Consider the following 22,593-nt stretch of genomic DNA (forward strand, 5'->3'; position numbering starts at 1 on the left):
CATGTTAAACGGGATCATTTCTGCATTCCCCCTCTCCACTTTGCATGTTCAAATTTGGCAGTATTGGTATTGATGCCCATTGTAACTTTTGCACCAAGAGTTGTGAGAGCAGTGGGAGTAGGGTGTTCACAGCCGTGTGTGCACAGAAATGTGCAAGGAGGCAGTGCTATTCAGTGACAGCAACTCTGCAAGTCATACAGGTCATTTGATATGGCAGAAATGACGTGCATAAATAGTCTGTACGTGTTGGCTTTAGTTCTGACGACTTCCGACTTCTGTAGTGAACAAAGGAACTGATTAGCATGTAATTCAATTGCTGGCCGCCTTTGTCTGTTTTCAGCATTTGATTGACACTCTCTCTCCATGATTTTTTTTGTGTTATTGGGTGTACCAATACATCATGGATAAAAAGACAGCCAGACATTTAACAAATGAAGAAAAGTTTAACATTATTCAGGAAGTGGACAAAATGTTACACATGAAGCATGTTGATATTGCACAAAAATTGAACATTCCTCCATCAGCATTAAATACAATAGTGAAGTAAAGAAAAATAGCACAAGCAGTAAGTTCAGAAGTAGGAAATGGTAAATAAAAACAAGTGTTTGTAGGTCAGTTACCAGAACTGGAAAATGTCCTACTAAAGTAGATACAACAAGTGTGTACTTCGAACATTCCAATTGATGGTACAGTGGCTCATACTAAAGCAATATATATGGTACAAAATTTGCAGATTGCTGATTTCAAAGCATCCAACTGTTGGATCAAAAGGTTCAAGAATAGGCATAATTTACTGTATAACTGTGTTCAAGTTGAGTCTGGAAGCATGAACATTGACACTGTTCAGTCATGGAAAAAATACTGTTTTGTCAAGTCCCACAAATGTTTTTAATGCAGATGAAATGGGCTTATTTTTTTACCTTCTATCTGACAAAACTCTCGAGTTCAGAGGAGAAAATGCCAAGGCAAAAAAATTGGTAAAGAGAGGCTAACTTCTTTTATTATGTTGATATGAAAGTTGAACACTGGAAAGGCGAAGAGTCCATGGTGATTCAAAAATGTGCTGATATTTCCATGTAAGTATGTGTGTAACGTGAATGCATGGGCAACAATAATTATATTTGAACAATTCTTCCACAACTGGAGTGCAAAGCTGACCAGTGTGCAGTGCTTCCACAAGATGTGTTGGATCTATCTAATATAAATGTGGTGTTTTTCCTCCCAACTGATAAAATGTTTGAAACAAAAATTCAGGAAAATTGTTTTTTTAGGAGAGGCTGGTTTGTCCTCATTCTACAATGTGAAAGGGTATGATCTTATATGCCATGCATTTTGCAAGAAGTGAGTGGGATTCTGTGCAAGAAAGCACAATCTCAAACTGCTTCAAGAATGCTGGCTTTCATCGCACACTCACAGAATACAACATGCCAGAAAACAAAGTAACTGCAGCTGAACAATGGCAGAAAATAATGAGGCAACAGTGATACACTGACTATCTTAGCTTCAGGGAATATGTTGAATGTGATGAAGACGTTGCCATCTGTCAGCCCATGATAAGTGATGAAGTGTTACAGGGACAGCTGGCACAGAATCACGAAGAAAGTGAAGACACGAATTAGCCAGAACTTTATCAATTCTTACAATAATAAAAAATATTGAAACACTAGATGCAGTTAAGCATTATGATTTGAGTTTTGAAGTTTGTGAAGTAGAGATGAACATATTAAGTGCAATAGCCAATACAGTATTAAAGCTAGGACAAAAGAAACAGTCAACTATTGATATGTTTTTCAAACCATTATGAAGACATGACTATGCACTGTATTTTATTGTGCTATAGTGTAGTTAGGCTAACAAGACGTGCAATGTACCAACAGTTTGTTGAAATGACAAGTCCTATTCAGCAATTCACTAATGGATAGAAGCTAAATTAATGATATTCATTTGTTTTGAGAAGTGTAATAAAAATTGTAATTTTAGCATAATTTTATTTTTCCTACATCACATGCCAGGTTCGCATTTTGGACGCTAGAGGTTACACTCTAACGTCACATGACTTTCCTGTATTTCAGTTGCTGGATGGCAGCCCTGTACACATCCCATACATTAGATTCTACCAATGTTGCTGTACCTAACACATTTTTGCTCTTCGGTATGATATTCCAAATGAGTAATATTTTATTGATATAACATGTCGAGAAATGTCGCATTATGAGATTGCATATTACCCCACATATGGCACCCTTAATTTCACACTTTTACCAGCAAAAAAATTGAATCATTACCAAATTAAGTATTTTTTGGTAGCACATTCTCCAGCTTATGATGCTCAAAATCTGTGTTGCTTTCAAAGACATGCTAAGGAGATTCCACTAAGTCTGACTGTAGCAATATAGTTCATCTGAAAGCTCTTAGGACTCTTACTGTCAATGAAGATCTTATTTTTCCTAAAAAGATCATATTTCAAAAGTTATTTGCAAATTGAAGTTTTCAACTTCTAGAATGTTCCATTTTTAACCAATGATTATTTCCAAAATTAAGATACCTAGTTTTGTAGCCCTAATTTTTCTTATTTCAAAAATGCCCACTTGCACTAGAGTAACATGTTAATTATCTGATCTAGAAAATTATGTATCTTAGACTTTTTGGCAATAACTGGGAACCTTCACAGGAGTATGCATGGTATACACCATATAGTCTATATAATTTTATCAATTTTTCCATAATACAGGGGTACTTTCTCGTTACAAAGTAAAAGATGATAGCTAATTTCAATAATATTCATATGCTACTCTGTAAGTAGAGCCTCTGGGCAATGATTCAGGCAGTTCTAGTTTACCCAGCAACACGCAAACATATCCATGTCAAACATTTTGGCTCCTCTTTGTGTAGTGAATAGCTAAATGTATATTCCTTTGTGATATGTAGAAATTACAAATGTATAGAGAAAGTGAACTAAAAACCTGGAGCTTCTGTCAAGTATTTTGTCGAAGAATGTGCATGCTCATTTGTGATGACTATACTGTATCTATTATCTTTGGCAAGCTGGTTATCATAACAACAAATATTTCAATAAACGTGAAAAGTGTCTAGTTAAATAAAGTAGTATTTTGTTTATCATTTCAAAACTTGTCACTAATCCATTATTACATCAAGATGGTAGACACCAGAAGTACAGCTACCAAGGGATAATGAAACCACAGGTGAGACACATCACAAATCCAACTAATTGTGTGCACCAATTTATTACTGTAGATAAGACATAGATCCATTACTTCATACCAGAAGTGAAACTACAATTACAGCAGTGGCTGCAAGCCAATGACTGTGCCCTAGATAAGACAAACTTCATTTCACCAACAATAAAAACATTAAAACAGCAGTGAACATTAAAAAGGTGTCATGAACCAACTGGATGAAATGATACATGAGAAGAGACATTGACTGTGAAAGCAAAAAGACCCATGTCTCCTGGGATTATGTGAGTGCTCATAAACATATCATAGCATTGGCAAAACATGATTTGGAACAGGTTCTCAGAACATGTGCCCTATTCAACAGACCTAGCACCCTCTGACTTCTGCTTACTCCCACAACTTCATAAATTTGTAACTAGAAGACATTTTTGATCCAAAAGGTGGTTGTGGTGCTTTTATTTTGCAGACCTTCCATAATCACACTACTGTGATAATTTATTCACTGGAAAACTAGTGAACACAGTTCACTGGTCTTAGAAAGGGCCACTTCAAAAAATATGTGCAGTTTTACCTAAATAACAGTCTTTCTTCATGTAGAAAAAGACAGAACAGAGAATAAATAAAAATAACTACCCACAGAAGCTTTCATTGACAAACAGAAAAATTTTCACCTTAAACTCAAACAATTTTCCAGGGACTTTTCTGCAACAACGAACTTCAAGTTTCAATATTTCACTTAAGGTGAAGAAAATAGACATTACTATTACCATCTAGGATCTTTGGTTTGCAGTTGGTGCGTCCTTATATTCAAACATCCATTTCCTGAAATGTAGTGAAATGCTAGGTCTTGACACTTTTACAATTCTACCTACATAGCAAGATGAGATGCTTGAATCTTTTGAGTATTTCTTTGCAAAAAGAGATGCATCACACTGTGTTACTCAGATGTTTGATAACTGAGGCATAAAGAGAGAATTTTTCCCCCTTAATATCCCTCAAATACTGCAAACAAATATTATTAGATGTGGAGCCTAAAAAATCCTGCTATAATTTTGAAAATATCAAGTGTTCTGCAGCTACGGCTCACGTGAATTAAAAACCCAACAAAAATCACAAAACTGCTAATTGTTCAGAAGGAGCTTTACATTCCATATTCGTAATCCATTCTTTCAGTCATTAAGGCCTTCTGCAGTTGAGGTGGTGGTGTGTATCTAGAAGTAAAGCAAGAGAGCAATAAAAAAGGCAGCAACAGGTAAACGTTGTCCCAAAGCACCACATCTAGCATAAAGCAGTCCTAGATTTCAACAACTGAACATCAAAAGTATCACATTACAAGAGCCATCATTCAAATGATGATGTACTGCTTTGTTATTCCTTTTATCTGTGCAACATAATGCTTACACACCACTATGACAAGTATCATTTACACTTACTGAGGAAACAAGTTTTACATCAGACAAAAACCATCATCATTAACATTACATAATTAATTGTGACTGTATTACTTATTTACATCTGTCAGTACAGTACAAGACAATTGATTTTTAATTAATTCACTTTAGTAGCTGTTAAGGCAGTACCTGCTTTTCCATTAATTCTTTCTCCCAATCGGTTACACTTGAGAATTCACTGTAATCACCAACAGTTAAATCTGTCAAGTTATTGATGTAGGTTGCTTGGTGTCCCACCAGTGCCACGCTGTCCACAAGATATACTGAACGTTTGCCTCCATTCTTAATTGGCCTGCAAAGAAATGTGTTAAATGCAAGACCTTGCCATTGTCTTGAAAGACATTTAATTTGTTTCATATTCAACAAAAGATTTTACGTTTTGACCTTGGCAAAGGTAATAATATTAATCAAAGATGAAACCTTTAGTGAAACAGAGAAATTGAACACTCAAAACATCAATAGGTTCCCAGTTTCACTACTTCCAAATTCAGATAAAATTAAATGAGATAACTGAAACTGTTTATGAAAGTCTGTCCATTGTTCAGTTTTTCAAGACACTTACCATTTAGGGCCCTTTTGGCCACAACTAAAGACTAACAAGTAATGTAAATAAATAGTTAGCTGCCAAATATTTAACAAGTTTTTAGAAATGTGCTTAGTGTAAAATATAAGAAAAGGGAACAGCAACTAATTCTGTTCAAAAATGTAAAATGGCAGCTTATACAATGATATGTCACAACAGCTTGTACAACTACACTTTAATTTTTTTTTTCCTTTCAGAATTATTATTACTCCATAAACAAATTATTCACCCTGGCAGAATGTAATCTGGTTTATGTAATTCCATTCTCTATTACTGTATGTACTTTTATCTCTTATTGGTTGACAAATTTCATGTTGCACCATATGCATGATATATCAAGCAAATCAACTTAGTAGCAGAAAGTACAGACATCCATGTAATTATAATAAAGTGATGTGTGTTAACGTGTTTTAAACAGTTTCTGCCTGTTTTGTAAAACTGTGTTACTCTACCCCATTCTGTTGTGGAATTATTCCAGAACAGATATCCACGAATTGAACATCTATCTATCACCCAGAGGAAGACGATAGAATGATGAGACACAGGACTGGCATCTGGGAGGAAGGTAATTCAAATCCCCATTCAGTAATCCACGTTTAGGTTTTTTATTATTTCCATAAATCACTTAAAGCAAATGCAGTGTTGGTTCTACAAAAAGGGGACAGCCAATTATTTCCTTCACCATCTTTTTCCAGTTTAAGCATGTACTCCACCCCCTAATGACCTTGTCTTCTACAGGATGTAGAACTCTAACCAACTTTCCTTCCCATCTGCGTACCAAGATGTTAATGTATCTCAAAAATGCAAAAATTAACAGTAACATTATCTATTTAAGAAGAGAAGGGTCTACTCTCACTGCAAAACAAGAACAACTGGAGCAGAGCTAATAATCAGGAAATGTCGCTTAGCAAGATGTACGCCTGGGCTTTTATAGTTTACTTCTCCACTTAGCCCTACTTGAATGGGTAGGATGTGTGCACACTGTGTGCAGATGCAGAAGGCGCTGGATGCAGTCCTCAACAAGTTTTGGCTATGGTCAGTGATCTTCAGGCAGCTGCCTTGGGAGCTAGCAGTGGTGGACTATCTGGCGTATCACACAGGACACCACAGGTGTCACTTGTTTCACCCATGGGCTTTATTGCTGTGGTACCTTCCAGTGTACCCAATGTGGTTGATCTGCCTCACCGCAATGTGAGTGGTGGGTGGTGTCATGTTAGTGTCACTTGAGATGGAGGGCTAATGTGGAAGTTGGCTGTTTGGTCTCGCCTGTTTGCCCTGTGAGTGGACAGATGGATGTCCCTTCAGCAGTGTCTGAGCAGGGGGCAGGAGTGTGCTAGTTATCAGGAGCACCAATGTTAAGTGTGTTATGAAGCCCATTAGTGAAATAGCATTCAGGGCCAGAAATAAAGTCAATGGGCACTCGGCATGCCTCCTGGGTTGGCCTCATCCAAGATGTGGTGGAGGCCTTGCCTGCGGCTGTCAAGCGTGTAGGGCACTGTTGTCTGCAAGTTGTGGCTCACGTTGGCACCAACGACGCCTGTTGTTTGGGTTCTAAGGCTATCCAGTTTGTAAAGGGAACTGGTAGTAATGGTGAAGGCTGCTGGCCTTATAAATGGAGTGCAAACTGAGCTCGCAATTTGCACTATTGTTCCTAGAGTTGATTGGGGTCCTTTGGTTTGGAGCTGAGTGGAGAGTCTCAGCCAAAGGCTTTGGCTTTCAAGGAGGGAGGGGGGCAGGGGGGGGGGGGGTGGGGCAGGGGAATTGCAGGGCTCCCTTTGATAGGGCAAGGGTGCAAAACACAAAGGAAGCAGCTACTCAGGAAGCAAAGCACTTGCAGAGAACACATGGGGATTTTTCAGACTAGGCAGCAGTTTGAGGTACTCCCCACATGACACACAGATAGTGAAATAAGACCACATTTAGAGTAAAGACACTTTGACTGTCAAATATTATCAGTAAATTGTAGAGGTATTCATAACAATGATCCTATATTTACTGGCATCCAGGAACTTTCTCAAGCTCAAATTTTTCGTGGGACCAAGAGCTAGCTGAAAATGTCATAGAAAGCACTGTGATATTTAGAGTGTCATGAAACATATATCAGAAAGAAAGGTTAGACAGTATAGGAGGGGGAGTGCTCCTTGCAGTTGACAAAAATACTGTCTTTTGAGGTCGAATTTGAGTGTGACAGTGAAGTCATCTAGTCGCATTTAACAGGTCTAGGTGAAATCAAGTTAATTGTTGGATGTTTTTACCAGCCATCCCATTCTGCTGTGACAGTTTTAGAGTCATTCAAAGAAAGTTTACAGTCAGGAGTGCAGAAATATCCAGACCACGCAATATCAGTTGGAGGCAACTTCAACTTACTGAGTATAGTCTGGGACATTTATGGATTTACAGTATGGAGTACAGACAGGCAGTTACGCAGAGTTATTTTGAACAAGTTTTCTGAAAACATGTCTTGAGCAGCTAGTGTGACAGCCCACGTGCAAAGGAAATATTTTAGAACTTATAGCCTACAAACAGGACTCACCTTATCAACAGCATCAGTATAGAGAGAGGGATTAGTTACCAAAATGTCAACATACCAACTATGGTTACTAAAACTAATAAATCAATCAAGAAGGCTAGAGAAGTATTTTTGATGAAAAGAGCACATAAGCAGTTGTTAACATCCCACTTAGAAAATGAATTAACATAATTTAGTTCCAGTATGGTGGACATAGGAGAATTATAGGCAAAGTTCAAATGGACTGTAAATTGTGCTTTGGAGAAGTATGTGTGAAGTAAGTGGCTGAAAGATGGAGAAGACCCATCATGGTTTAACAGTTAAATATGAAAAATGTCAAGAAAGCGAAGGCTGTTGCACTCTCGGTTCAAAAGTGTATGGGGTACAAATGTACAGAGTATGACAACAGGCTAAAGTTAGCAGAGATTTGTGCATATGTAAAAAAAAAAAAAAGATCGATGCACAAAGCATACAACAGGTTCCACCATCAGACAACTTTTTGAGAACCAAAGAAAATTCTGGTCCAACACAAAATCGCCAAGTGGGTCTAAGACTTCTATCTAGTCACTTGTTGACCAGTCTGGCAAGGCAGTAGAAGATAGCAAAAGGAAAGCCTGCTTTTTCTATTTTGCATTTAAGAAATTGTTTATGCAGGAGAATCATACAAACATGACATCACTTGATCACTGCACAGATTCCCAAACAGAGGAGATAATAATAGGCATCGCTGGCGTACACAAACAACTGAAAGAGTTGGAAACAAAAAAGTCGCCACGTGTGGATGGAATACCTATTCAGTTTTTCGAAGAGTGCTTTATGTCATTGGCAACTTACTTAGTTTGCATTTATCAGAAATCTCTTCCCCAGCACAAAGACCCAAGCAACTGGAAAAAAAAGTGCTGGTGACTCCTGTATATAAGAAGGGTAAGAGAATGACCCACAAAATAACGGACCAATATCTTTAACATCCATATGCTACAGAGTTCCTGAACATGTTCTCAGTTGGAATGTAATATATTTCCTTCCGATGGAAAAGCTTCTGTCCACAAATCTGCACGGTTTTAGAAAGCATTGCTCATGCTCCTTTCTAACATGATATCCTGTAAACTATGGATGAAGGGCAACAGGAAGATTCCATATTCCTAGATTTTCGAAAAGCATTTGACACTGCAAGTTCTCAAATGCCTGAGAATACAGAGTCAGTTCCCAGATATGTTAGTTGTTCAAAGGCTTCTCCAGTAACATAACCCAGTATGTTTGTCCTCAACAACAAGTGTTCATCACAGACAATTGTATTATCAGGAGTGCCCCATGGAAATTTGATAGAACAGTCATTATTTTCTATATGCGTAAATGATCTGGTGGACATGGTGAGCAGCAGTCTGCAGCTGTTTGCTGCTGATGCTGTAGTGTATAGGAAAGTGTTATCATTACATGACTGTAGGAGGATACAAGATGACTTGACAAAATTTCTAGTTAGTATGATGAATGGCAGCTGCCTGTAAATGTAGAAAAGTGTCAGTTAATGCAGATGAGTTGGCTAAACAAACCTGTAATCTTAGAATATAGCATTTATAATGTGTTGTTTGACATAGCCAAGTCAATTAAATATCTAGGGGTAACTTTGCACAGTGATGTGAAATGGAACGAGTACATAAGGATCGTAGTAGGGAAGGCGAATGGTCAACTGCTTTTTATTGGAAATTTGGTTCACTTGGAAAGGAGACAGTTGATAGGACACTAGTGTGACCCATTCTTGAGTACTGCTCGAGTGCTTGGGATCCACACCAGGTCAAATTAAGGAAGACAACGAACAAATTCAGAGGCGAGCTGCTACACTTGTTACTGGTAGGTTATACAACCAGCAAGTAATATGGAGATTCTTTATGAACTCAAATGGGAATTCCTGCAGGGAAGGTGATATTTTTTTCAAGGAATATGATTAAGAAAATTTAGAGAATCTGCATTTGAAACTGACTGCAGAACAATTCTACTGCCATCAGCGTACATTTTACTTAAGGACCACAGAGATAAGACAAGAGAAATTTGGGCTCATGTGAAGGTATTCAGCCATTCTTTATTCCCTCACTCTATTTGAGAGCTGAATAGGAAAATAAATGTCTAATAGGTGTATAGATCATCCCCTGCCATGCACTGTGCACTGGGTTCCGGAAAATGTGTGTACATCTTTATGCACGTCATTTAAATATCAAAGGGTAATTCTACAAAGCAAAGTAAATTGGACAACCACATATAATCATAGTAAGAAAAGTGAACTGATATATATATATATGGAAAATGTCTTACCAACTCTGTGGTAACTGGAGGAAAAGCTCAAGGTCCAGTGAGAAGACAAGGAAGGAATCGGTCCTGAGTTTGCAAATGAACCATCCTAAAATTGATTTGGGGAAAGAATAAAAAGACTTACAGGTATGTCTGAGAACAGGACAGAGATTTGAACACTGCTTGGTATTTTCACTTTTTATTTATTTATTTAATTTTTTTACACTAATCTCTCAGATATTAGGAAGAGAAATTAATAGTTATTGCACAGTGTGCCATTTCGGCACATAGCAATTTCATTGTTGTTCATAGTAAGTGGTTATCTTATTTGAAGAGTTCAAAATAATAATTTTGGTGCTTAAAAACTAATACTGAATGTAAACAAAAAAATATAATACTCCTTCCGAGCAGAAAAACTGATAAGTGCAAACACAGTGAATGCTCCTTGTAATGGGACTAAGAATTCGAAAATTTATGGCATTTGTGTATTTTTGGTTTATTAGGATTGAAAAATGATGAAAAATTTAAGCCTTTCATCACATATTTTACACACTTTTCCCGTCAAAATATCTAAAATCAGCAAGTGGATTTTAAATGCCACATACAGAAATTTAAATTTTTGCCACATGGCGCCAGAAAACAGAATGACACAAAAATAAAATGCTTTTGTGTGTGAATACAATTTGCAAACGATGTGAGGAGGGTGAGCCAGACCATTCTCAGTTTAATGAAATAACATGAATTCAATTAACAGTCACTCTTATGATGACGACTTTACTTCTATGAGATGCTCTGCTCTAAAATTACATCACACACATGTTGCAAGAGCTTTTACTTTATTACCTTCGTATTGCATTTGAAAATTCCTGGATTAACTTTGTTGCTATGAATACTCTCCCAGAGCTCGAGCAAAGACATACAATTATGTTTCGCTCTTTTGCAGCATCAAGAAGTTCAACCTGAGAAAATAAAATATCCTGTTACAAAGAATAAAAGTGGATAAACTGATATAAAGGACATGCAAATAAAAATACTCCCCACAAACAATTATCAGGTATTTTCACAAATTTATTGATTATAAATTCTAGGACTCAACAAATTTGCTACAACTATTTCACTCTGGTCTGGAAAATTTAACAATTTCAACATAATTATTCACAATTCATTACAATAAGGTGTTTATGAAACTAAATTTATGACAAATGATTTTTTGCACTTACAAAATCCATCTATGCACTAATTTTGGCTAAATAATGAAAGAAAAGAAAACTAATCACAATCAAGTAATCAGAACATTTCACTAACAACGTCATATCAAATCTAAATGATATCCTAAAAAGGTTTAGCAGATACATTCCACTACAAAACCTGAACAAACCAACAAAAATGTGACATTAATATAAAATAAACTTCCCCTAAGTGATGAATAATGGAAATTAACATGCAACTTCTATCTAACAAAACAATGACCTTCCTCTCGGTGACTCTTGTTCAACTAATGTCATCCAAAGACCTCTAAGATGTTGCTTCTTATGCTTATGAACAACACGTCACATCTGGCCAACACAAGTAGCTCAGTCAGTAAGAGTATGGCCGGCAAAAGTATGGAGCCTAGTTTGAGTGCCAGTCAAACGCAGTATTGGCCATGAAGTTTCCAATACAACAAATTTCTACAGTTGCTGCAGCATGTGCAAACCTATGAATTAAGGCCAAGTCCATTTTCATGAAGACCACCCACTTTTGAACATTTAAATTTGTTGCACACATGAAGCCTTCACAAGCACAGCTTGATTAAAAGAAGGAAATGGCTGGTACCACACGTTCTGAGGCATCAATGGCTCACAAACTTAGTATTGGAGGTTTGTTTGTGTGGGGAGTGGGGGCATGCACACACATGTGCACAAAACAGAGTAGTGTGGAGAACTGCATCAAACCAATCTTTGAAGTGAATACCACAACAATGACAAAGAAAAGATTACACCAATTACAGAACACACAGAAACATTTAAGCATTCATTCTTCCAGGGCTCCATATGCCAGTGGAACAGGAAGAAACCATAGCTTTTGGTACTGTGCAACTGGCTTCTGCCATACTCTTCACAGCGGGTTGCAGTGTATGTATGTAGATGCAGACAATTCACCCTGAACAGCTGAGTGCATCATTTAGCTAAAACACAGTGTTCAGTATGTTGTAACAAAGTTATATGAAATAGAACTATAAAATTCATGACATTATACAATGTTTTTCAAGAGACATAAGTTGAGATCAAAAGTCCTCATATCTGGAGTAGATGATGCTAACATGTCAGTATTGAATTTTGCTTTGTTCTCTGTGGCATTTGATATTACGACCAGCTGAAATAAAAGCAAATGAAATTCAGCAAATAACCAACTGCCATCACTCTTAGTGTTGCCAGACTGTAACCCAGCTACACTACAATGCCTGATATCATCTGTAACTGTAAACAGACTGATAAAGCATTAGAAAATTGACAACTTGAATCAGACACCTGAAAGTGCACAAATGGAGCAAACATGAAATGTATAATAAAAGGTATTTTATTTTCTCATGCCCATTAAGATTACTACAATGTACATATCTAACATTCCTTTCAAATTTAAAAGAAAGTAATGTGTTTTCATGACCAGAAAGAAATTATTGATGAAGAATTTTTTCAGAGGAATAAAACCTTCATGAGACTGGATGCCCAGTTTTCTTTTGCTGGGTTCAATGTGCCTCTGACAGCTGCCACTACAGGTCATTAAAGACACATCAATAACTCAGTTTTGAGAATATAGGCAAAGTCACTGCCACTGACTTGTGGAAAAAATTGGGCATTTTTTAGGGTGATCTGAGCAAGTAAGAAGAGAAAACATATCATGAAACCATTTGGAAGTGAACACATTAAATTTCCACTCAAAAAAGGGAGCACATTAGAGAAAAGAAACGGGTAGGTACTTGAGTAAGAAACATCACAACAAATTTACTTCAACACCTGCTTAACTCAACATTTAAAACAAAAAACACAAGTCAAGTAGTTGCTACATATTGACAGTGGCAACTATCGGGAGGTGGAACAACAATAGGCATGGTCAGCACCTCAGCAGAACTGGGAAAGAGAGGCTGGTGGAGATAACACACGTTGTCGGGGATGGGAGAACTAGGCCTTTTTTTAGGAGAAACCAAAACAGCAGGCTCCCGTTCTTTAAAAGTAATCCAATCAGTTTAGAGAGTTCTTGACCACGTATACAGATCATAGAAGGCAACACACCAGAGTGTACAATCACCACAGAAATTTACTCGTCATTATCCAATCTTCATAAAATGTGCAGTCCACTAAAAGTAAAGTACACCTACTGAAGTTTGAACAGTAAGGTGGTATGCATTAAAGAGCACTGGTGTACTTAAAATAAAATCAGTGTATGTTGCTACTGTCATATGAATGTTGAAGTTAATACTGTAGAACTACCTTAAAGGTTGGGGAATCATATTTGCATCAGAGGCTGACACATTTTAAAGATTAGAGAAGATCTGATCACAATTATTGTGGAGAAACATTTTCAATTGGTGGCCACTGAACTAACTCAGTAAGGTGGTAGTTTCCATATATGCAGCAGCATATTAGAGCACACCATTCCATTTGTATTAATTAGTTAATAAGTTTCATGTACCACGGATCATTCTGCACGATAAATCATAATGATGTGGAATGATACATTTTACATTCAGACTGCAAATTATTTTGTAAGTATGGCTACAGGCCGAACATTTGTAGATTTTTTTAACTTCATTTTTTAATATACAAGTGGTAGTTAGTAATTCCTACCTGCCACCTTTTACAAATTACAATAATATAAATTCTTCTATGGAATAGGAGCAGCTGTTGAAGAGAAACTTTTTCAGTTTTGATTTCAAATTTTACTTTGCTATCTATCGAACATTTTCTGTCACTGGATAAGTGATCAAAAATTTTTGTTGCAATATCGTGCACCCTTTTTTGTGCTAAAGACAACCTTAATGTGGAGTTATAACTGTCATTTTTCCTTCTGGTGTAATTATGCACACCATTCTTCCTTTTGAACAGTATTGGATTATTTACAATGAACTTCCAAAGGGAATAAATACACTGAGAAACAGCAGTCAAAATGGCCAACTCATTAAACATATGTCTAAAAGATGATCGTGGGTCAGCACAACATATTATTCTTACAGCAAATTTTTCCACAATGAAGACTTTCTTTCTTAAAGATGAGTTACGCCACAACATTATTCCATATGACATTACTGAATGAAAATATGCAAAATATGTCAACTTACTGATTTATTTCTCCCCAAGATTTGCAAAGAAAAAGTGCAAATGTGGATGAACTAAGTTGTTTTAGGAGTTCCAAAATGTGCTTTTTTCCAGTTTAAATTTTCATCAGCATGGACATGTAAGGATTTTGATGTTTCCACCCTATTTATTACTTCCTCTCCATGTGAAACACTTATCATTGGTATAGTACCCCATATATGAGTGTGTGCAGACCTTACTATCTTGTGTCTTTTTATGAGTGTGTGCAGACCTTACTATCTTGTGTCTTTTTAAAACTGAGGGCAAGATCATTCACAGAAAACCTACATGCAAAAAGAAGTAACAGTAGTACAGGAGAGGAAAGAGTATGAATCAGAGGCTCGAGACAGTTCTGCAACAATGTAGACTGCAGATTCCTCGACATGCACGACAAGGTTATGGGTCCACTAAACCCAAGACGCAGCTGCATATGTAGCGGGCACTGTATGGAGTAGACTGGCCGGTTTTTTTAGGTTAGAGGGTCTTGGGGAAGGTACCGAGAGGGCTTCATTCTCAAAGGGTGTAGAGCAAACAAAGGATGACGTGTGACCTAGCAATTATTGATATTGTAGTTGTAATCTGTTGTAGCTGTGTTGAGAAAGAACCAGAGTCCTAAGTGTTAATAGAAAGCACTGAGGCTCAAATCATTACAGGTACAGAAAGCTGGCTAAAGCAAGAGATATTTTCAGCTGAATTTTTTACAAAGGACCTTGTGATGTTGAAAATGATAGATTAAATACAGATGGTGGCTGAATATTTATTGCTGTTAGAAACTGAAGTAAGTAATCCCTGTGAGGGTAATATGCATAGAGGTTATACTTGACTACCAAAATAAATTAGTAATTGGTTCCTTTTACTGATTTCCAATCCCCCTCTCCCCCCAACTCAGATGATACAGTTGCTGAACAATTCAAAGAAAACGTGAGTCTCGTTTCAAATAGGTACAACATTCATACAATTATAGTTGGCTGTTACTTCAATGTCCTCTCAACAGTTTCACAAAAATGCATGTTTAAAGTCAGAGGCAGGCATGAAACAACATCCAAAATTGTGCTGAATGCTTTTTCCAAAAACTATTTTAAACCATTAGTTCAGGAGCTCACTCTAAGTGCAAATGGTTATGAAAATATAACTGATCTCTTCGTAACAAATAATCTTGAGCACATAGGGAGCAACATGATGGATACAGGGATTAGTGACCACAGTGTCATTGTAGAAAGACTAAATACTGTAAAATCCAAATTCATCAAAAATAAACGCAAAATAAGCCTAGTTAAAAACATAGATAAAAATTCACTTGACTGCTTACTAATAAGCAATCTCCACTCCTTCCAAATTATGTAAGCACAGATGTAGCTTAGTAAATAAGAGATGGTGCTAGTTCCCCAGGGTACACAGAAAACGTCAGAACACTGTTGCAGAGGCAATGAAGAATGTTCCTAATTTAAAAGATCACACAATCTCCAAGACTGACAATGTTTTACTGAAGCTCAAAATTTAGTGCCTATTTCAATGCGAGATGCATTTAATAGCTCCCACAATGAAAAACTGTCTCAAAATCTGGCAGAAAAAATAAGACATTCCAGTTTTATGTAAAGTACATCAGCGGTAAGATGCAGTCAGTACCTCGCTCTGTTTGTTACCAAGGGTAATAATATTGATGACAGTGAAACTAATGTGGCGTTTTAAACACAGTTTTCCTCAACTCAGTTCCAGAACTCGAACCCAGACCAGATGCTAACATGAGTAACTTAGCAGTAGGTATCCTCAGTGCAGCAAAGCAGTTTAAATCAATTAATAAAAGCAAGTCCTCTGATCCAGATTGTATACCTATTAAGTTCATTCCAGGATACACTGATACAATAGCTTCTATACTCAGCAATTTTATGTAACCACTTGCTTCACAAAAGATCTGTATCTGAAGACTGAAAACTTGCACAGGTTACAGCAATATTCAAGAAAATAAGTAGGAACAATCTGATGCATCACACACACCTGATGTCAATCTGCAGTAGGATTTTGGGTTACTGCATTCCAACATTACAAATTCCCTCAAAATCCTGTTGACAAACAGACTAGAGAGATTCAGAAAATATCTTTTTTGTAAAACACGAAAAGCTCTTCATTCACAAGAAGTAGTGAGCACTATTGACAGAGGACCTCAAGTTGGTTTCTTACGTTTAGATTTGTAGAATGCTTTTGCCACCATTCCTCACAAGCAACATCTAACCAAATAGCATGCCTATACAGTATAGTCTCAGTTGTGCAACTGGATTCATAATTTCCCATCAGAAAGGTTACAGTTAATAGTAACTGATGGGAAGTTATTGAGTAAAACAGAAATGGTAACTGGTATTCCCCAAGGAAGTGCTACAGACCCTCTGCTGTTCCTAATGTATATAAATGATTTAGGAGACTATCTGAACAGCCCTCTTAGACTGTTCACAAATGATGCTGTCATTTGTCATGTCATGATCAAAGCCAATTACAAAATGATTTAGACAAGACATTTGTATGGTGCAAAAATTCACAACTGATTCTAAATAATGAAGTGTGAAGCCACCCACATGAGTACTAAAACGAACCTGCTACATTTTTGTTACGCGATAAATCACACAAATCAAAATGCTGTATATTCAACTAAATACTTACAGATTGCAATTATGAATAATTTAAACTGGAGCAATGTTGTGGGGAAAACAAACCAAAGACTGTTTTATTGGCAGAAGGGCACCTTGTTTTGTGTTATTGTAAAATAGAGGAGACAGCATTTCGGATACGATAAGCAAAAATATATTGCTGGCACCCTCGTCCACAAGGAGAAATGATGATGATAATAAAATAAGAGAAATCAGAGTTAACACAGAAAGGTTCAAACATGTGTGTTTACTGTATGCAATTCGAGAGTGGAACAGAAGAGAAATAGCTTGAAGGTGGTTCAATGAACCTTCTGTCTGGCACTTAATTGTGAATTATAGAGTACACACATAGATGTAGAATCATTCTGTGTGTGTACTGCTCACCTAACAGTAATTTGGACAATTTCTTTAATAAATTAAGTGAAGTCCTGGAAAGAGTTTCAGCTCCCAAAACTAACATAACATTGTGTAGAGACATGTATGTAGACCAGTTTGGACGTAAAATTAGTAACATCTTACGAAACATGTTGAGTACTTTTTGTGTGGCACAAATGGTAAAACTGGTACTCACATATGAAAGAGTTTAGCATCAATATTAGTCCATGTACTTACTGATATTTTATATAAGATCTTGGCCTTTCTCATCATTACTGTCAGCTCAGAAAGCTAAAGACAAGTTTGGAAAACCTTCAAAACTACAGGCATACAAAACATAGTTCTCAGAATGTAAAATACATACATTTCTTGGGCATCAGCAAATCAAACCTGAAATCAAGAGTATATGGAAAATGACGGGGATACTAAAAATCTCTAAATTCTGCAGTTTCCATTAATTTTTGATGCATTTTCAAAAGTAGCCACTTCTGTAGCAGTGGCCAAGGAAAACAGATGGACAACTGTGGGTATTAGGAAGTCTTCATAGACACTAATAAAAATTTCTGATTTTTTTTACGCTAATCCACATTTCCTAGATTACTATCACAGATATAAAAAAATATCCAGGAGGGTACTCCTTGCTGTAAAAAAAAAATCATTCAATGACAAAATAATATATAATCGAGAAAATAATAGAAAAGTAGCACAGGGTGTAATAAAACATGAAACTAGGAAAGTCAGGCACAAATATAATAATATACAAATCAAAGATGGGGGAATAATTATAGAAAATTCTCAGGAACCGGCAAATTTTGTAAATGACCCTTTCTATAGTACTGCGGGGAAGCTGCAACAAAATCTTCCTAAAACACCCACAATGACTTACACAGCAAACAAAATGGTGATGCTCCCCAAGACAGAGCTTGAAGTCAGGAAGACAATACAGAAATTAAAAAATTAGAAATCAGCATAGGTGATGTTCTTGTCCCTGTTCTGAAGGTGTGCACATAGAGCACACAAGCCCCTTTAGCAAATGTTATAAATGTGTCCTTCCCATCTTACTGCCCTTACTAAAGAAAGGTATTGCAGAGTGCATAGGAAACTACAGGCCTGTTTCACTACTGTCTGCATTCTCAAAGATAACTGAATCAGTCATGAAGGATAGGCTAATAAGTTACACAAATAAATACAAAGTTTTTAATGAGGCATAGTTTTGTTTCCAAAGTGGGAGAAGTACAGTATCAGCCATTGCAGAGTTCACAAAAGTGGTACTTGAAGCTCTTGCCAGGGATGTCCATGTCACAGGCATGGTCTTAGGCTTGTCCAAGGCTTTTGACACCACTGAGCATAAAATACTACCAAACAAGCTAGAATCACTAAGTGTAAAATGACAAACAAGTGGGTTCAGTCTCAGCTGGAAAACAGGATGCAGAAGGTATAGAGTGTTCACACGTCTGCTGATGATAAATGTTTAGTAAAAGAATTGTCAGACAAGAAACATAGTTGTTCCTCAGGGAAGTGTATTGGGTCCACTTTTGTTCTTACCATATGTCAATGACATTCTAGAGGGTATAAGACATGGAGAAAAAGTTCTCTTTGCTGATGACAGCAACATCACAGTCACTGATAGAACAATAACTCATATTAGAGAAAGCCAATGAAACACTCATTGAACATAAAGAAAACTGACAATATGCACTTCAGCATAAAGAGGGAACAAATACTGTCACATTAAGCATAGGTGATAAATTTATAGATGTTGTAACAAGCATTAGGTTTTTAGGGATGAATACTGATTGACAATTAACAAAGAATGAATGCACAAATATGTTGGCAAAAAGAATGTCATCAGCACCTTTTGATATTAGATTTCTATCTTCTGTTTATCACAGCCAGTGTCTTGTAGTAACATACTGTTCTCGCATACACTAAAGTTCTTTGCTACAGGATTCTTTTCAGGGGATTGAAAGCTCAAAATATGGATACAATTTATAAACTTCAGAAAGAGAAATGACTAGAAGTGGTAGTCAGGCTCATTGTAAAGAACTGTTTAAAATTTTTGCCATCCTTATTGCACCAAGTGAATACATCTACCACTTCTTGTGCATATCAGGGAAAAATCACTAAGTATTTCCCTAATAGTTCCATGCATAATCAATGAACAAGAGCCAAGTTGGACTTACATTTACCAAGGAAAGGGGAAAAAAAACAACCTCAAAACAGCATTTTCTATCAGGGAATAAAATTGTATAATAAATTTCCACAGGAGATGACTATTACTTAAATATGTCTAAAATATTCTTTTTAGACATAAAATATTCTTTTTAAGAAATGCATACTAGACAGTCAAAGATTACTTAGAGTATTCAGAGCAGTGGTTAATTTTGGAAGGGGATAACCACATCACCGTGTTACATTACAGTATTGTAATGTTTTTGCAAGACTATAATGGGCCAAGCTCTGTAATGCATGACAGTAATGTCTTGTTGTTCTCCTGAGTTCAACACCTCACTCACATCATAGGGGGAGAGGGGGCGGGGGGTGTTGCTGACTCAGTTTTGCAGGTAGGCTGAGGAGGAGGACACAAAGAACGGCATGGGGAATAGTGGCATGTTTGATGGCCTGGGGTCAATTTTATAAATGGAATAGAGTCAGTAGAAGGGTATAGCAGCAAATTCATCATTCTGGAGTACTCAGCAGAGGTCGCTGATGAAGAGTAAAACTGTGTTTACATAAAGACTGTGTTTACTATAGAGACCAATCGAACGAGACAGTGCATTTGTTAAAATACTAACATCACATTGAGGAGGATGGAGCTTGCTACCTATGTGAATCCTGCTTTAGGCTTTCTTTGGTTTTCCTATGTCATTTCAGGCAAATGTCAGGTTGGTTCCTACATCAAGGTTGTGACTTACCATCTGTCCTATCCTCTTAAAGCGTGCATATACTTCTGTGTGGATGTCTATTTTTGAGCTGTTTATTTTCATTGTATTATGATGACAAATTGTGTATCATTGTAAGATGATCCATGGATGGATGGATGGATGGATGGATAAATAAATAAATAAAAGTAAAATAAAAGTATTGGGTCTTCAGAGCACAGATGACAAGCAGAGGTCATTCCAGACACAAAAACACCATGCTATCGTTGTACCACAAACAAGGAACTGAGCACGAACAAAATTTTGTCAACAGTCATAAGGTACATGATGCAGTATGGTTTCTAAATGGCTTCAAGCATGTGTCATGGTTGTAATCTGGCTCCACTGAAAAGTGGAATGAAATGTTGCAGATTTATTTTCAAAAGTGTCAAACAACAAGAATGTCTTTCGACAGACCTCTTCTGGTGAAAAACAGAAGGGAATTAAGCCTTTGGAACTGTTAAGTCATTCATTTGCCACTAATAATATCTTATCAGTCAATTTGCAACACTATTATTTTCATTCATGAGCAATCATTGAGGAAGAAAGTAAAAAATATAGAAATATTTCACAAAACACAAAGCATCTGTAATTATTCATTAGATTTATTGAACTACTATCAGACTTTCAATAATTTATTTGGCCTCTTACTGGACAGACAAAAGAGTCTTACTATAGGACCAAGAAAGTAGCTAACATACAATAATGACTAGGAAATGTTTCTGAAATGATGAAGTTAACAATGATAGCTCTTTGCTTTATAAGCTGACAGAGCATGTTTACAGCACATGTACTGGACAGCAATTGCCTATTTTTTATACATCCTCATTTTGAAAGCCATGGTATGGGATTTGATGGAGGCTATGCCATGTATTATTTCCATCTGCCTTGTCAAGAGCATTAATTTATTTAATTAATTAATTTCTTATTTAATTTTCCAGGAATTTTGTTCTATAGCTAACAATAAAAGCATTGGTAAAAAAATTTAAGTCAGCAAGAGGCAACATTCAATACCTATTGTGGAACCATTTCTTGACTTACGAACATGGCCAAAAAAATCACAATTGGGATGACAACTGTATCAAACTAATAGGTGCCTAGTTTAAATCCTGATGGTGGAAGAAATTTCCATTACCAGGTTCAGCCTGGTAAGAGAGGAGAGGTGGCATAATATGTTCCTGATCAGCAGACTGTAACTCAATGCAACCTGTTAACTCCTAAACACTTTTTGACATTACTGCAGGTTTTCCATCGACCAGAGAGAGAGAGAGAGAGAGAGAGAGAGAGAGAGAGAGAGAGAGAGAGAGAGAGAGAGAGAGTTCATTCCTTTAGGATATTCAGGAAGAGTAGTATATGTATCAGCAGTAGAGCTGAGAGCTGACCCCCCCCCCCCCCCCCCCCTCCGCCTTTCATTTCAGTCTCACCCATAAAAAGACCAAAACTACGTTGTACAAACATTCATCAGTGTCATAAATTTCAAATTATAACACTTCTCTGATGTACTAGATAAAAGCAGTCACAAACCATTCATATTTAGGAGCTTGATGATAACATCAACGTAGGGTTTGAACATGGTCAGCAATGATAATTATGCCATATTACATACAAAACACACTAAATCTTTTTGTCCATTTCAGCATCATCATTTTATTTATGATCTGCCCTTGGCAGTTCTTATTTCAAATTACAAGTGCGGTGGCGGTTTCAGCCTGCCCAGCCAGTGTTTCGCAGCCTGGTCACCTGGCCCGCCTGTCTGGCAAGCTGAGTGCAGACTGCTGTGCCAAAGCCAGCCAGCTGATGGGCCAGCCTGTCAGCTTATCACCCCATTGTGTTGGATGCTCCTCTCACAGTACTGCTGCAGCCCTCTGCCTATGATGCGGCGTGACTTGCATCTGTTTGCAAAGTCTTACGATATAAAGGGAGATAATGATTCATTCACATTTTGTGCTATGTGATTCCTATATAAGTCAATTCATTATTACAATAACTGATTATCAGGTATTCCTCTCTCTGAGAATGCAATGCTTTTAATCCCATCAATGTATGTTTGATTTGCTCCGTTTGAAAATTAAGACATAATTACAAGAATTTATATACAGCAAATATATTCTGTAATTGCCACAAGCACTCTAATAACATGTATACATACTGCAATACTCTGAAATTAAATAAAATCTGGGATTAGAAGGAAATATGTGATTCCCCATGGTTTTACATTTTTTTTATCATAGGTCCTAGCTATTTCTTTCACGATTTTCGCTCATAAAATGAATACATAAAATGCTGTAATCTAAGATGCCA

At 36.8% G+C, this 22,593-nt stretch overlaps 1 protein-coding gene across 3 annotated transcripts in view; it reads right to left on the minus strand.

Annotated features, from left to right (window-relative positions):
* Positions 1–22,593, minus strand: part of LOC126299079 (endoribonuclease Dcr-1-like) — a 262,481-nt gene that overhangs the window by 200,363 nt on the left and 39,525 nt on the right. For all 3 annotated transcript variants that reach the window (XR_007552718.1, XM_049990749.1, XM_049990750.1), the window contains exons 3-4: positions 10,867–10,982; positions 4,778–4,940 (exon numbers count right to left, since the gene is read on the minus strand). Coding sequence is in view for 2 of the 3 variants with exons in the window: in XM_049990749.1 (XP_049846706.1) it covers positions 4,778–4,940; positions 10,867–10,982 (279 nt within the window). In the remaining variant the exon portion in view is untranslated. The remainder of the gene's footprint in view (positions 1–4,777; positions 4,941–10,866; positions 10,983–22,593) is intronic.

The sequence above is a fragment of the Schistocerca gregaria genome, chromosome X (assembly GCF_023897955.1).
Source record: "Schistocerca gregaria isolate iqSchGreg1 chromosome X, iqSchGreg1.2, whole genome shotgun sequence".
Taxonomy (NCBI): domain Eukaryota; kingdom Metazoa; phylum Arthropoda; class Insecta; order Orthoptera; family Acrididae; genus Schistocerca; species Schistocerca gregaria.